Raw genomic sequence first — 14,276 nt, 5'->3', positions numbered from 1 at the left:
AAAACCACTTCACAACTGAACTGGCCCCTGTAAAAATAGCCTTTTGAAATTTTCTTGAAAATGTGAGAAATTGCTGCTAAAGTTCTAAGCCCTGTGAGGTCATAGAAAAATAAAAGGATGTTCAAAAAACGATGCCAATCTAAAGTAGACATATGGGGGATGTTAATTAGCAACAATTTTGTGTATTATAACTGCCTGTCTTACAAGCAGATACATTTAAATTGAGAAAAATGCTAATTTTTGCAATTTTTCGCTAAATTTTGGTGTTTTTCACAATTAAATACTGAACATATCGAGCAAATTTTGCCAGTAACATAAAGTCCAATGTGTCACGAGAAAACAATCTCAGAATCGCTTGGATAGGTGAAAGCATTCCGGAGTTATTACCACATAAAGTGACACATGTCAGATTTGAAAAATGAGGCTCTGTCAGGAAGGTCAAAAGTGGCTAAAGAGGGAAGGGGTTAATACCCACTTAACCGTCATCCGTGCTGAATCCTGAGCAAGGTTGATTAGAGAGATGTGTTTTTTTTCCTGCACCAATCTTTAAATTTATGCCTTATCTATCCAGTGTAGTGGGAAGGAACTCTGGTCGAGACCCATGTTCTAGTGATGGGTGGAGGTCCCCAGCTATCATACGTTTTATCTTCTATCCTCTGGATAGGTGATAAACTTCATTTGTGGGTAAAACCCTTTAAAAAGTGATGTGATGGAATATGCCCCTGAATATGAATTGGTGAGAAAAAAACCTCCGAATGGCATCCGAGACACATGCAGTTACGGTATGGGTGCCGTATTATAGAGCCGTAATACCGCCCTGTCCTTTCATGGACTAATGCACAAAGGGGTTTGTTTTTTAGCAAAAACTGTGAATACAACGTTTCTATTCACACAAAGTACTCTGTCACTGGATCACATTTGTGCTTTTACTGAGAGACGATTTAATGTCCCAGTCCTTGTTGAGCTATAGAGTAATTCTAGAATAGGCGATTGTTCTTCGACAGTCTTAGTACCCTGATCTCCGTACTACTAAATCGACACACCGCTTAGTCCTAAGTCTGCTTTCCCATGCTTGAAGTCTATTGGTGGTAGTCTAATAAAGTGCGAATATAAAAAAAAGGCAAGTAGCATTCAATTTGCATCTAGTAAAGGATTATGATCTGACATAAGATGTAAAATACAAGCTGCTAATTAAACATATTGCTGATAAGCCGGTGTTATAAACCAAAAATGTGCAGATATATTCAAACTGGGCACCTATCCGGAACAGGTAAAGACCGGTAACGTCCAGCTTACCTACTAAACCATGTGTATTTTACCGCTGTAATGGTCCATATAGCTACAGATGAAAAAATCCTTCCTATTCCAAACTTCACCATAGATGAACAGTGGTTTGTGTGATGGTACGGCCAGGACTTGTAGTCGCATCGAGATGTTCTCACATCACTTACCCTGTAAGATCAATAGTACACAGAGCTGCACCGCATACATCGATGATGTATACCCTGGAAGAAGATGGAACGGCGAAACCCTGGGTCAGGCTAATTACTTTGTGTGCAGTGTTTTAAGATTCGCCTGTGATGTTCTTACCTTTGTGCGTATAAGGCTGGATTCACACTAGCATGTTCGGTCCGTAATGGACGGAAGGTATTTCGGCCGCAAGTCCCGGACCTGACACACTGCAGGGAGCCGGGCTCCTAGTATCATAGTTATGTACAACGCTAGGAGTCCATGCCTCTCCGTGGAACTACTGTCCCGTACTGAAAACATGATTACAGTACGGGACAGTTGTCCCGCAGCGAGGCAGAGACGCCTAGCGTTGTACATAACTATGATGCTAGGAGCCCGGCTCCCTGCACTGTGTTCGGTCCAGGACTTGCTGCCGGAATACGTTCCGTCCTTTACGGACGTAACATGCTCTTGTGAACCCAGCCTAATAAAAGATTTTCTTGCAAGAATCACCTTGCGGTGCTGCTCTTTATTGTTCTTAAAGGGTGATTTCATGTGGCTGTGAGGAAGGCTGCGGTGTGAGAACTACATGTCCCAGCTGTACAATCTGGAGCTGCACACATACTGCTGTTGGTCTATTACGTGATGGTGAAGGAATTTATATGTAACTCTACGGACCGTTAGAGCGGTAAAGTACACATTTTTGGAGTCAAGGCTTTTGGAGTATCCATCTGCTTATTTATCTAAGGGGTTGTCTGGTCGTGTCAAATGTTTTTTAACCCCTTCCCTCTTTAGCCACTTTTGACCTTCCTGACAGAGCCTCATTTTTCAAATCTGACATGTGTCACTTTATGTGGTAATAACTCCGGAATGCTTTCACCTATCCAAGCGATTCTGAGATTGTTTTCTCGTGACACATTGGACTTTATGTTACTGGCAAAATTTGCTCGATATGTTCAGTATTTAATTGTGAAAAACACCAAAATTTAGCGAAAAATTGCAAAAATTAGCATTTTTCTCAATTTAAATGTATCTGCTTGTAAGACAGGCAGTTATAATACACAAAATTGTTGCTAATTAACATCCCCCATATGTCTACTTTAGATTGGCATCGTTTTTTGAACATCCTTTTATTTTTCTATGACCTCACAAGGCTTAGAACTTTAGCAGCAATTTCTCACATTTTCAAGAAAATTTCAAAAGGCTATTTTTACAGGGGCCAGTTCAGTTGTGAAGTGGTTTTGAGGGCCTTATATATTAGAAACCCCAAAAAAGTCACCCCATTTTAAAAACTTCACCCCTCAAAGTATTCAAAACAGCATTTAGAAAATGTCTTAACCCTTTAAACATTTCACAGGAATTAAAGCAAAGTAGAGGTGAAATTTACAAATTTCATATTTTTCTGCAGAAATACATTTTTAATACAATTTTTTTTATAACACAGAAGGTTTTACCAGAGAAATGCAACTCAATATTTGTTGCCCAGTTTTTGCAGTTTTAGGAAATATCCCACATGTGGCCGTAGCGTGCTACTGGACTGAAACACCGGCCTCAGAAGCAAAGGAGCACCTAGTGGATTTTGGGGCCTTATTTTTGTTAGAATATATTTTAGGCACCATGTCAGGTTTGAAGGGCTCTTGCGGTGCCAAAACAGTCAAAATCCCCCAAAAGTGACCCCATCTGGGAAACTAGACACCTCAAGGAAATTATCTAGGGGTGTAGTGAGCATTTTCACCGCACAGGTTTTTTACAGAAATTATTGGAAGTAGGCCGTGAAAATTAAAATCAACATTTCTTCAAAGAAAATGTAGGTTTAGCGATTTTTTTTCTCATTTCCACAAGGACTAAAGGAGAAAAAGCACCGCAAAATTTGTAAAGCAATTTCTCCCGAGTAAAACAATACCTCACATGTGGTAATAAACGGTTGTTTGGAGACACGGCGTGGCTGAGAAGGGAAAGAGCGCCATTTGGCTTTTGGAGTTCACATTTAGCAGGAATGGTTTGCGGAGGCCATGTCACATTTACAAAGCCCCTGAGGGGACAAAACAGTGAAAACCCCAAACAAGTGACCCCATTTTGGAAACTATACCCCTTGAGGAAATTATCTAGGGGTATAGTGAGCATTTTGACACCACAGGTTTTTTGCAGAAATTTTTGCAAGTAGGCTGTGAAAATGAAAATCTACATTTTTTCAAATAAAATGTAGGTTTAGCTAATTTTTTTTCATTTCCACAAGGACTAAAGGAGAAAAATCACCATAAAATTTGTAAAGAAATTTCTCCCGAGTAAAACAGTACCCCACATGTGGTAATAAACGGCTGTTTGGACACACGGCGAGGCTGAGAAGGGAAAGAGCGCCATTTGGCTTTTGGAACTCAAATTTAGCAGGAATGGTTTGCGGAGGCCATGTTACATTTACAAAGCCCCTGAGGGGACAAAACAGTGGAAACCCCCCACAAGTGACCCCATTTTGGAAACAACACCCATTGAGGAAATTATCTAGGGGTATAGTGAGCGATTTGACACCACAGTTTTTTTGCAGAAATTATTGGAAGTAGGCCCTGAAAATAATAATCTACATTTTTTCAAAGAAAATGTAGGTTTAGCTAATTTTTTCTCATTTCCAGAAGGACTAAAGGAGAAAAAGCACCACAAAATTTGTAAAGCAATTTCTCCCGAGTAAAACAATACCCCACATGTGGTAATAAACGGCTGTTTGGACACACGGCAGGGCTTAGAAGGGAAAGAGCACTATTTGACTTTTTGAGATCACATTTAGCAGGAATGATTTGCGGAGGCCAGGTCACATTTGCAAAGCCCCTGAGGGGACAAAACAATGAAAACGCCCAAAAAGGGACTCCATTTAGGAAACTACACCTCTTGAAGAATGCATCTAGGGGTGTAGTGAGCATTTTGACCCCACAGATGTTTCATAGAATTTATTAGAATTAGGCAGTGAAAATAAAAACAGTCCTTTTTCTTCAATAAGACGTAGCTTTAGCGCAAATTTTTTCATTTTCTCAACAAATAAAGGAAAAAAAGAACCCAACATTTGTAAAGCTATTTCTCCCGAGTACGGCAATACCCCATATGTGGTCATAAACTGCTGTTTGGGCAAACGGCAGGGCTCAGAAGGGAAGGACCGCCATTTGGAGTGCAGATGTTGCTGGATTGGTTTCTGGGCACCTGTGGGCCCAAAACAGTGGAAACCCCCCAGAAGTGACCCCATTTTGTAAACTACACCCCTCAATGCATTTACCAAGGGGTGTAGTAAGCATTTTAACCCTGCAGGTGTTTTGTAGAAATTAGTGTGCGCTCAATGTTGCAGAGTGAAAATGGGATTTTTTTCCATAGATATGCCAATATGTGGTGCCCGGCTTGTGCCACCATAACAAGACAGCTCTCTAATTATTATGCGGTGTTTCCCGGTTTTAGAAACACCCTACATGTGGCCCTAATCTTTTGTCTGGACATATGACAGGGCTCAGAAGTGAAGAGTACCATGCGGAGTGGAGGCCTAATTTGGCGATTTACAAAGTATTGGTTCACAACTGCAGAGGCTCAGATGTGAAATAATAAAAAGAAACCCCTGATAAGTGACCCCATTATGGAACTGCACCCCTCAAGGCATTTATTAAGGGGTGTAGTGAGCATTTTCACCCCACAGGTCTTTTCCATAAATGAATGCGCTGCGGATGGTGCAAATTAAAAATTTATATTTTTCCCTAGATATGCCATTCAGTGGCAAATATGTCATGCCCAGCTTATGACGCTGGAGACACACACCACAAAAATTGTTAAAAGGGTTCTCACGGGTATGACGGTGCCATATATGTTGAAGGAAACTGCTGTTTGGGCACGCTGTAGGGTTCAGGGCCGAGGGAGCACCATTTGGCTTTTGGAGAGCGGATTTTGCTTGGTACTATATTTGTTTGAGTATTGCTGGTGTTTTATAATGTGGGGGTACATGTAAGCGGGGCGGAGTATATAAGGGGCATAGTCAGGTGGTATAAAAAAATAAAAATAATCCATAGATGTGTGTTACGCTGTGAAGCAATCCTTTCTGCACAGGCCGGTGTCGCACTGATAAATGGTGTCATTTCTTATCCCCCTTTTGGTCCACACTCCGCGCCTTTGTAGTTTGGGGAATTTTGCTGGGAAAGTATTATCCTGGTATAATACGGGCACCGTCGCTTCCATCGGATATGATTGGGCCCTCCCTTCCTGGTTCCCTAATTTTAGGTCCTTGATAAATCGCCTCTTGAAACAGAAGAAATGTTCTCCTCGGGCACAACTGCATATTTTTTTATTTCCTGACTTATTGGAGCCATAACTAATTTTATTTTTCATAGACGTAGCGGTATGAGGGCTGGTTTGTTGCGGGACGAGCTGTAGTTATTATTGGTACCATTTTGGGGTACATGTGACTTTTTGATCACCTTTTATCCTATTTTTTGGGATGCCAGGTAAACCAAAAAACGCAATTCTGGCACAGCTTTTTTTGTTGTTTTTTTATACAGAGTTCACCACGCATTATAAACTACATGTTACCTTTATTCTGCGGGTCAGTACGATTCCGGCGATACCTAATTTATAGAACTTTTTTATGTTTTACAACTTTTTGCACAATAAAATTACTTTTGTAAAAAGAATGTATTTTTTCTGTCGCCAAGTTGTGAGAACCATAACGTTTTAATTTTTTTGTCGACGGAGTTGTATGAGGGCTTGTTTTTTGCGGGACGAGCTATAGTTTTTATAGGTACCATTTTTGGATACGTGCGACTTTTTGATCACTTTTTATTGTAATATTTGTAGGGCAAAGTGACTAAAAAACAGAAACTCTGGTAACGTTTTTTACGGGTTTTTTTTACGCTGTTCACCGCGTGCAATAAATAATATAATATTTTGATACCTCCGGTCGTTACGGTCGTGGCGATACCAAATACATATGGTTTATTATTATTTTTCAATAATAAAGGACTTGATAAGAGTAAAAGGGGGATTGTGTGTTATTTGATTACTTGAAACTTTTATTGTTTTCAAACTTTTATTTTTTGCACTTTTTTTTACACTTTTTTATACTTTTTTTACACTTTTTCTCAAGTCCCACTAGGGGACTTGAAGGTCCAACGGTCAGATTTTTTTTTTTCTAATACATTGCACTACCTATGTAGTGCAATGTATTAGATCTGTCAGTCATTCACTGACAGCAAGCCGTTTAGGCTTCGCCTCCCGGCGGGGCCTAAATCGGCTTCCGTAATGGCAGAGCAGGAGACCATTGTGTCTCCTGTTGCCATAACAGCAGTCGCCAGTCCCGATTGCCTGTCAGGGCTGGCGATCTGCTTGTAACCGCTACGATGCAGCAATCGCTTTCGATTGCTGCATCGAAGGGGTTAATGGCAGGGATCGTTACAGGTGGATGTCAGCTGTACAGTACAGCTGACTTCCACCGCTGATGACGCCGGATCAGCTCCTGACCCGGCGCCATCTTGCCGGCAGCTACGGAAGCCGATCAGGCTCCGCCGCCGGGCGGATCTTGACCGGCTTCGGTGCTAGGCAGACCGGGAGGCCAGTATTAGGCATCCGGTTGCCATTGCAGCCACCGGAACCCCGGCAATTTCATTACTGGGGTTCCGATGAGCTGCAAACACCTTAAGTGCAGCGATCGCGTTTGAGCGCTGCACTTAAGGGGTTAATGGCGGGGATCGAAGCTAATTTCGGTCCCCGCCGTTACAGTCGGATGTCAGCTGTAAGATACAGCTGAGATCCGGTGATGATGGGACCGGCTCAGCTTCTGAGCCGGTGCCAAACGTTTGACGTACATGTACGGCAAGATGCGGGAAGTCAGTACTTTCCATGACGTACATGTACGTCAAATGTCGGGAAGGGGTTAAAAGTTAAATTACTCTTTAACAAATCGGTATGCAGTAGGCTCCGAAAGTCTTTCTAGTGGTTTCTGCAGGAATCCTGAATTTTGTAATTTCAATTTCTAAATGCAGAGGATATGGAGCTCAATATCAAAATAACCGATTTCTGACAGCTATGAACTTCTAGTAAGAAACAAGACTGCGTATTATTTTTGAGTAGAACAAAATGTGCCCGTTTGCTTTAAGATTAATTATCCGCACCTAAATGATCAAAATTAAGCTTTTATTGAGATCTTAATTTTTGTGGATTTCACATGTTTTTATTTTGCCACATATAGGATAAATAGCCTGCTTCTACTTAGAACCTGTCAACTAGCCAGAGTGGCTAACCAGCTTGTTGACCGTTTCTAGGTAACATCAGGAGCTTTTTTTTTTTTTTTCTGCACTACACATAGTATACACTAACCAGGGGGGGAGCAATAAAGTGATGTCCTCTGTACAAAGATGACAGTTTTTACATTTATGGACTATATGACCAATATTTCTGTAAGGTGGAGCTTCAATGTAACCTTAGATTGGGCGGTTTCTGCAGTCATGGAGTTTTAATACGAATATTAGGTGGTCAGCCAGGAATTATTTTATCTCCTTTGAGAATGCCCCGCATGTAAAGAGTTTAAACTTTTTCTACAGAGGGCTCCATACTGTACATTCATCAATATATTTTATTTTGTGTGCAAAAAATGTAAATACAGTCCGGGCCAAAAGTTTTGAGTGACACAAATTCTGGTTTTCACAAAGTCTGCTGCTTCAGTTTTTTTAGTGGCAATTTGCATTAACTCTAGATTGTAATGAGTGATCAGATGAATTCCAACTCATTGCAAAGTCATTCCTTGCCATGAAAATTAACTTAATCACAAAAACCCCATTTCCACTGCATTTCAGCTCTGCTACAGAATGACCTGCTGACCTAATTTCATTGATCTTCTTGATAGCTCAGGAGAAAGTGTTAAGGACAAGGCAGCTGATATCCCTCTGTCATGCTGATTGAATTATAAAAGCAGACTGTTTGCTTTAAAAAAAGGATGGTGCTTGAAATAATTGTCGTCTTCTTCTGTTAGCCATGGTTACCTCCAAGGAAACACGTGCAGTCATCATTGCTTTGCATTAAAAGGGCTTTACAGGCAAGGACATTGCTGCTTGTAAGATTGCAACTAAATTAACCATTTATCGGATTATTAAGAACTTCAAGGAGAGAGGTTCAATTGCTGTGAAGAAGGCTTCAGGGTGCCCAAGAAAGGCCAGTAAGTGCCAGAACCATCTCCTAAAGAAGATTTAGCTTTGGGATCAGTTGAACACCAGTGCAGAGCTTGTTCAGGAGTGTCAGTGCATCTGCACGCACAGTGAGGCAAATACTTTTGGAGGCTGGCCCGGTGTCAAGAAGGGCAGCTAAGAAGCCACTTCTCTACAAGAAAAACATCAAGGACAGACTGCTGCAGGAAGTACAGGGATTGGACTGCAGAGGACTGGTTAAAGTTATTTTTTCAGATGAAGTCACCTTCAGACTGTTTGGGACATCTGGAAGAATGATTGTCCGGAGAAGAACAGGGGAGCACTATCATGAGTCCTGTGTCATGCCAACAGTAAAGCATCCAGAGACCATTCATGTGTGGGGTTGCTTTTCATGCAAGGGCTAACTCACAATTTTGCCTAAGAACACTTCCATGTATAAAGAATGGAATATAAACCTCCTCCAAGAGCAACTTCTCCCAACGATCTAGGAGTAATTTGGTGATGAGCAATGTTTTTTCCAGCATGATGGAGCACCTTGTCACAAGGCAAAAGTGATAACCAAGTGGCTGGGTGACCAAAACATTGTCATTTTGGATCTATGGCCAGGAAACTCCCCAGATCTCAATCCCATTGGGAACCTGTGATCAATTCTCAAAAAGCAGGTGGACGAACAAAACACAGAAATTGTGATACACTCCATGCACTCATTAGGCAATAATGGGTTGCCATAAGTCAGGATTTGGCCCAGAACTGATATCCAGCATGCCAGGGCGAATTGCAAAAGTCTTGAAAAAGAAGGGTCCACACTGTAAATATTGAGGCTTTGCATAAACCTGATGTATTTGTCAAAGGTTTAAAAACTTATGAAATGCTTATAATTGTACTTCGGTATACCATAGAAACATCTGACTGAAAAACCTAAAAACATTGAAGCAGCAAACTTTGTGAAAATCAAAATTTGTGTCAGTCACACAACTTTTTCCAAGGACTGTGGATTGTAGAATATTCATTTAAACATCGGTCAACAACTGTTATGTCAGAATTGATAACTCTTTCAGTAAGTTTGTGTGAAAGTGTCTGGTGGCAGCTTCTACCCCTCTCCCCATTAAAATAAACATGCGTGTGTGTCTATGGGCAAGTTGGAAGGAATAGCTGATGGCCAAACAATCGGGACTAATAGAAAGGGCTTAGCGCTGTACTCTGCTGTTTCCGGCATTCCTAGAGACTTTGATTGGAGCGGCAGTGCGCTTCATTCAATGTCCATCCCTGCGATCAGACCATTGTGGATTCTGCAAATACCCGTTTAAGAAGGAATGTTGAGTGATTGTCTTTAGAAGAAAATGATCTAGGTGGCTAATGCCATCTGTTATATCTTCTCACAGGTGAGTTTTAAGGTAGGTGTTATTATGCCACTGTTTAGTAGTGGTACCACTTTACTAAACGTTGCAGTTTCCTTCATGTTGAAAGCTACAACTTTGCTATTTGTATATTACTGGTGTAACAATTTTTTTTATTTCTTTGGCACATAGGCTTGATGTCAGCATGCATCTTCTGAGAACTTTATATGGCAGGTGTCATTCCAGTATGGCATTCGTTTCCACTTTGACATTACGAGCATGTAGACCACAACAAAGACCCTTTATCTCACCGAGGATTGGATGTCCGGTTTTAGTGTTTCATGGACAAAACCAATTGTTCCATTCAGCTCCTAGACCGGATTCATCACAAGAAAAAGGAGATCATCAGAGCCCCCCTCCTCTTGATACTAGTAACCCAGTGAAAAGTAAAGAGACCTGCTCTGCGACTGATGCTCCTATTACTATAGAAGAGACAGATCCTTTACAAGACAAGTCCATTGGCCTAGTGCAGAGGTTTAAAAAGACTTTTAAGCAGTATGGAAAAGTTATGGTCACCGTCCATGTTCTTACATCCAGCGTGTGGCTCGGAACCTTTTACTATGCAGCTGTGAAGTAAGTGCCGGCGTCTGTTTTTGCATTAGTTACATTTTAATGTGCCCGGAGCAGGGTTGAACAAATTCTAGAAAACTGGTAGCCAGAGCGCCTAAAGAAATTATTGCTAGCACCTAACATTTATTTGTATTTTTTATTATTTATTTATTTTTTATTGTTACATGTAGGTTCTTTGTCTAGCCACTAAAAACAAAAACAAACGTACATTGTCTGGGTACAAATTCTTGGACAGGTTCAACTTGCCCTTTAGGCCCCATTGCTAACCCATTTGTGTACACCCGGAAAAGCTGTTCAAGTTTGATGTATACATTTAACACTCTATTGGCCCGCGTCGGGTAGGGCTGGGAGATTTTGCTAAAAAATAAAATCGATATTTTTTTTTCAACACTTTGGGCTATTCTTGAATCTCGTTTTTTTTTTTTTCTGTTTATTTAACAGTAATACCAAGAGATAATTTAATGATTTTCTTTATATAAATAACTTTTTAACATATTGATATAATAATTGTGCGTAACTTCACAACTTTTAACCTCTGCAAATACTGTTATCAGAAATACAATTGGAAAAATGTCAATCCAATTGATTATAGCTTCTGTGTTCCCTGGCAAGGAACAGGCTAACAGAATCTATAATTAATGAGCGCTGTGTGCACGAACATCCCTCTCTACCCATCACCACCTCTGCCGGTCTCTGACATTGCAGGCGAGAGCAGTCTACATTGCAGCAGGGCCAGGCAGACAGCGCTGAGCAGGCACTCTGGGGAGAGATTACATTATTGTGTCTGTGGTCTGAGCAGGACCCTGTGCAGAACCGGCCACACGATGGGGTTTTAATAAATTACATTAAGGCCCGATGCACAGGACCGTGATTGGACTGTGTCTCAGCCGGATTTCACAGCCCGATCACAGTACATGTGAACGGGACTCCTGGCATCATAAATATTTAGGCTACAGCCACATGACAGTGGAAAAAAAATTGTCATTAAAAACTGATCAATTGTCAGTTTTTCATGTCCATTTTGTATCAGTGTCTCCAAATTTTCATCCATTTCCAGTCCGTCTGTCTGTTTTTCATGGGCATTAAAAAAGACTGATTTTCATTTGGCAGGGTTTTTGTATTAATCCCTTGAAAACAGCAGTGCCCATGTAGATAGTGCCCACATAATGCCACAGTGCCCACATATAGTGACAGGTCCACAGTGCTCATATAGTCAGTGCCCACATATAGTGACAGTGCCCACATATAGTGACAGTGCCCACATAGTGCCAACCACCAATAAAGTGCCACAGTGCCCATGTAGATAGTGCCCCACACCCTTGCAGGCAGCACCCCTCCTCCCTTATAGATAGCAACCCCACATGTAGATCTCATCCCCACCCCCCTTGTAGATCGCACACCCCCCCCCCCCCTTGTTCCTTGTAGATATTGTCACTGTAGCTGCCACTAGGAGCTGATTCCCCGGCCAGAGGTTGCCGACGCTTTGGTCGGGGATTCAGCTCCTAATGGGAGCTACTGCGGTGTAATCTACAAGGGGGGGTGGTGGTGCGATCGGCAAGGGGGGGGGGGAGTATTCTGTAGCGGGGCGGTATCACTATATAAGAGTAGTTTCTGTTTACCCGCGCTACTGCAGTTCCATACGGAATCCTTTTGTTTAGTACAGAACAGCAGTACCATGAGGAAGCAGAGAGAGGACGGGGCAGATCAGGCAGTGACAGGGCGGAGCTTCCTCCTGCAGGACGGAACCACTAAAGATTCGATTCAACAATTCTGTTAAAAAACAGAATCGTGACTGTCCTTGAAGGTGAATTAATTAGATCACCCAGCCCTACCGTCAGGCTATTGGAGCCCTCTGGACGCATTTAGCTTATACGTCCGTATCTTTCCTGGCGTACACAGTAAATGTACATTGTAAAAGTGATGTGAACAGCACCTTAAGTTTTTAAGATTTAATCTATCCCTGACAATGAATAAATAGTGACCTAGTCCCCAGTTCTACTACTGCCAGCTTCCAAAATCGAACTATTCCAACAAGACCAATCTCACATTGCTCTTGTTATATGACAGCCACCACCATGTACTCTCCCTTCCTGATAAGAGTTCATCATCTACTGGGAGAGCTAAAGCTTCACACTGCCAGTTTCCAGGGACTATTTTCTTGTACCCATATTGGGCAACTGGTCATGAGCAATTCTGTATTATATATTATAACTGGACTGAAAATATCAGCCATCTGTACATTACAGGCTGTTTCTATGTATTTCTAAGGCCCGCAATACTTGTATACTCAAGTTAGGTTGGCTTGTTATAGAGCACCATAACATTGGCCTTTTTAAGGTATATTAACCCCTTTAGGACTGAGCCACTTTTGGACCAAATGACAGAGCCTCATTTTTTAAATCTGACGTGTGTTATTTTATGTGGTAATAACTCGGGAATGCTTTTACCTATCCAAGCGATTCTGAGAGTGTTTTCTCGTGACATGTTGTACTTTGTTAGTGAAAAAATTTGGTCGATATATTCAATATTTTTGTGTGAAAAACACCAAAATTTAGTGAAAATGTGCAAAAAATTAGCATTTTCTAAATTCAAATGTATCTGCTTGTAAGACAGATAGTTATAGCACACAAAATAGTCACTAGCTAACATTTCCCACATGTCTACTTTAGATTGGCATAATTTTTTGAACATGATTTTATTTTTCTAGGATGTTACAAGGCTTATAAGTTAGCAGCAATTTCTCACATTTTCAAGAGAATTTCAAAAACCCATTTTTTTAGGGAACAGTTCAGTTGTCAAGTGGCTTTGAGGGCCTTATATATTAGAAACCCCCACAAATCACCCCACTTTAAAAACTGCACCCCTCAAAGTATTCAAAACGGCATTCAGAATTATTTTTTTTAACCCTTTAGGCGTTTCACAGGAATTAAAGCAAAGTAGCGGGGAAATTTACAAATTCCATTTTTCTTTTGCAGAAATTCCATTTTTCCTGTAATACTGAAGGTTTTTACCGGAGAAGCACTACTGAATATTTATTGCCCTGATTCTGCGGTTTTTAGAAATATTCCACATGTGGCCCTAGTGCGCTACTGGACTGAAATACCGGCTTCAGAATCAAAGGAGCTCCTAGAGGATTTTAGGGCCTTCCTTTTCTTAGATTATATTTCAGGCACCATGTCAGGTTAGAAGAGGTCTTGTGGTGCCGAAACAAAGGAAACACCCCAAAAAATACCCCATTTTGGAAACTACACGCCTTGAGGAATTCATCTAGGGGTGTAGTGAGCATTTTGACCTCACAGGTGTTTCATAGATTTCATTAGAATTGGGCAGTGAAAATGAAAAATTACATTATTTTCCAATACCATGTAGCTTTACCTCAATTTTTAATTTTTTCAACAAATAAATTATGAAAAGCACCCCAACATTTGTAAAGCAACTTCTCCAGAATACGGAAATACCCAACATGTGGTCATAAACGGCTGTTTGGGGAAGCGGCAGGACTCAGAAGGGAAGGCATGCCATTTAGCTTTTGGAGCGCTGATTTTGCTTGTTTGATTTTTCGGCACCATGTCGCATTTGTAAAGCTCCTAAGGTACCAGTACAGTGGAAACCACCCAAAAGTGACTCCATTTAGGAAACTACACCCCTTGAGGAATTCATCTAGGGGTGTAATGAGCATTTTGACCCCCCAGGTGTTTCATAG

General features: G+C 41.2%; 1 protein-coding gene across 1 annotated transcript in view; it reads left to right on the top strand.

The window, feature by feature from the left end:
• The window catches only part of FAM210A (family with sequence similarity 210 member A), a 56,610-nt gene that overhangs the window by 13,110 nt on the left and 29,224 nt on the right, over positions 1-14,276 (top strand). The window contains exon 3 of the mRNA XM_075826469.1: positions 10,136-10,576. Coding sequence (XP_075682584.1) covers positions 10,149-10,576 — 428 coding nt within the window. The 5' untranslated portion in view covers positions 10,136-10,148. The remainder of the gene's footprint in view (positions 1-10,135; positions 10,577-14,276) is intronic.

This window comes from Rhinoderma darwinii, chromosome 5 (genome assembly GCF_050947455.1).
Source record: "Rhinoderma darwinii isolate aRhiDar2 chromosome 5, aRhiDar2.hap1, whole genome shotgun sequence".
Lineage (NCBI taxonomy): Eukaryota > Metazoa > Chordata > Amphibia > Anura > Rhinodermatidae > Rhinoderma > Rhinoderma darwinii.
Note: the sequence above shows the minus strand (reverse complement) of the source record. Positions and strands in the feature narration are given on the sequence as shown.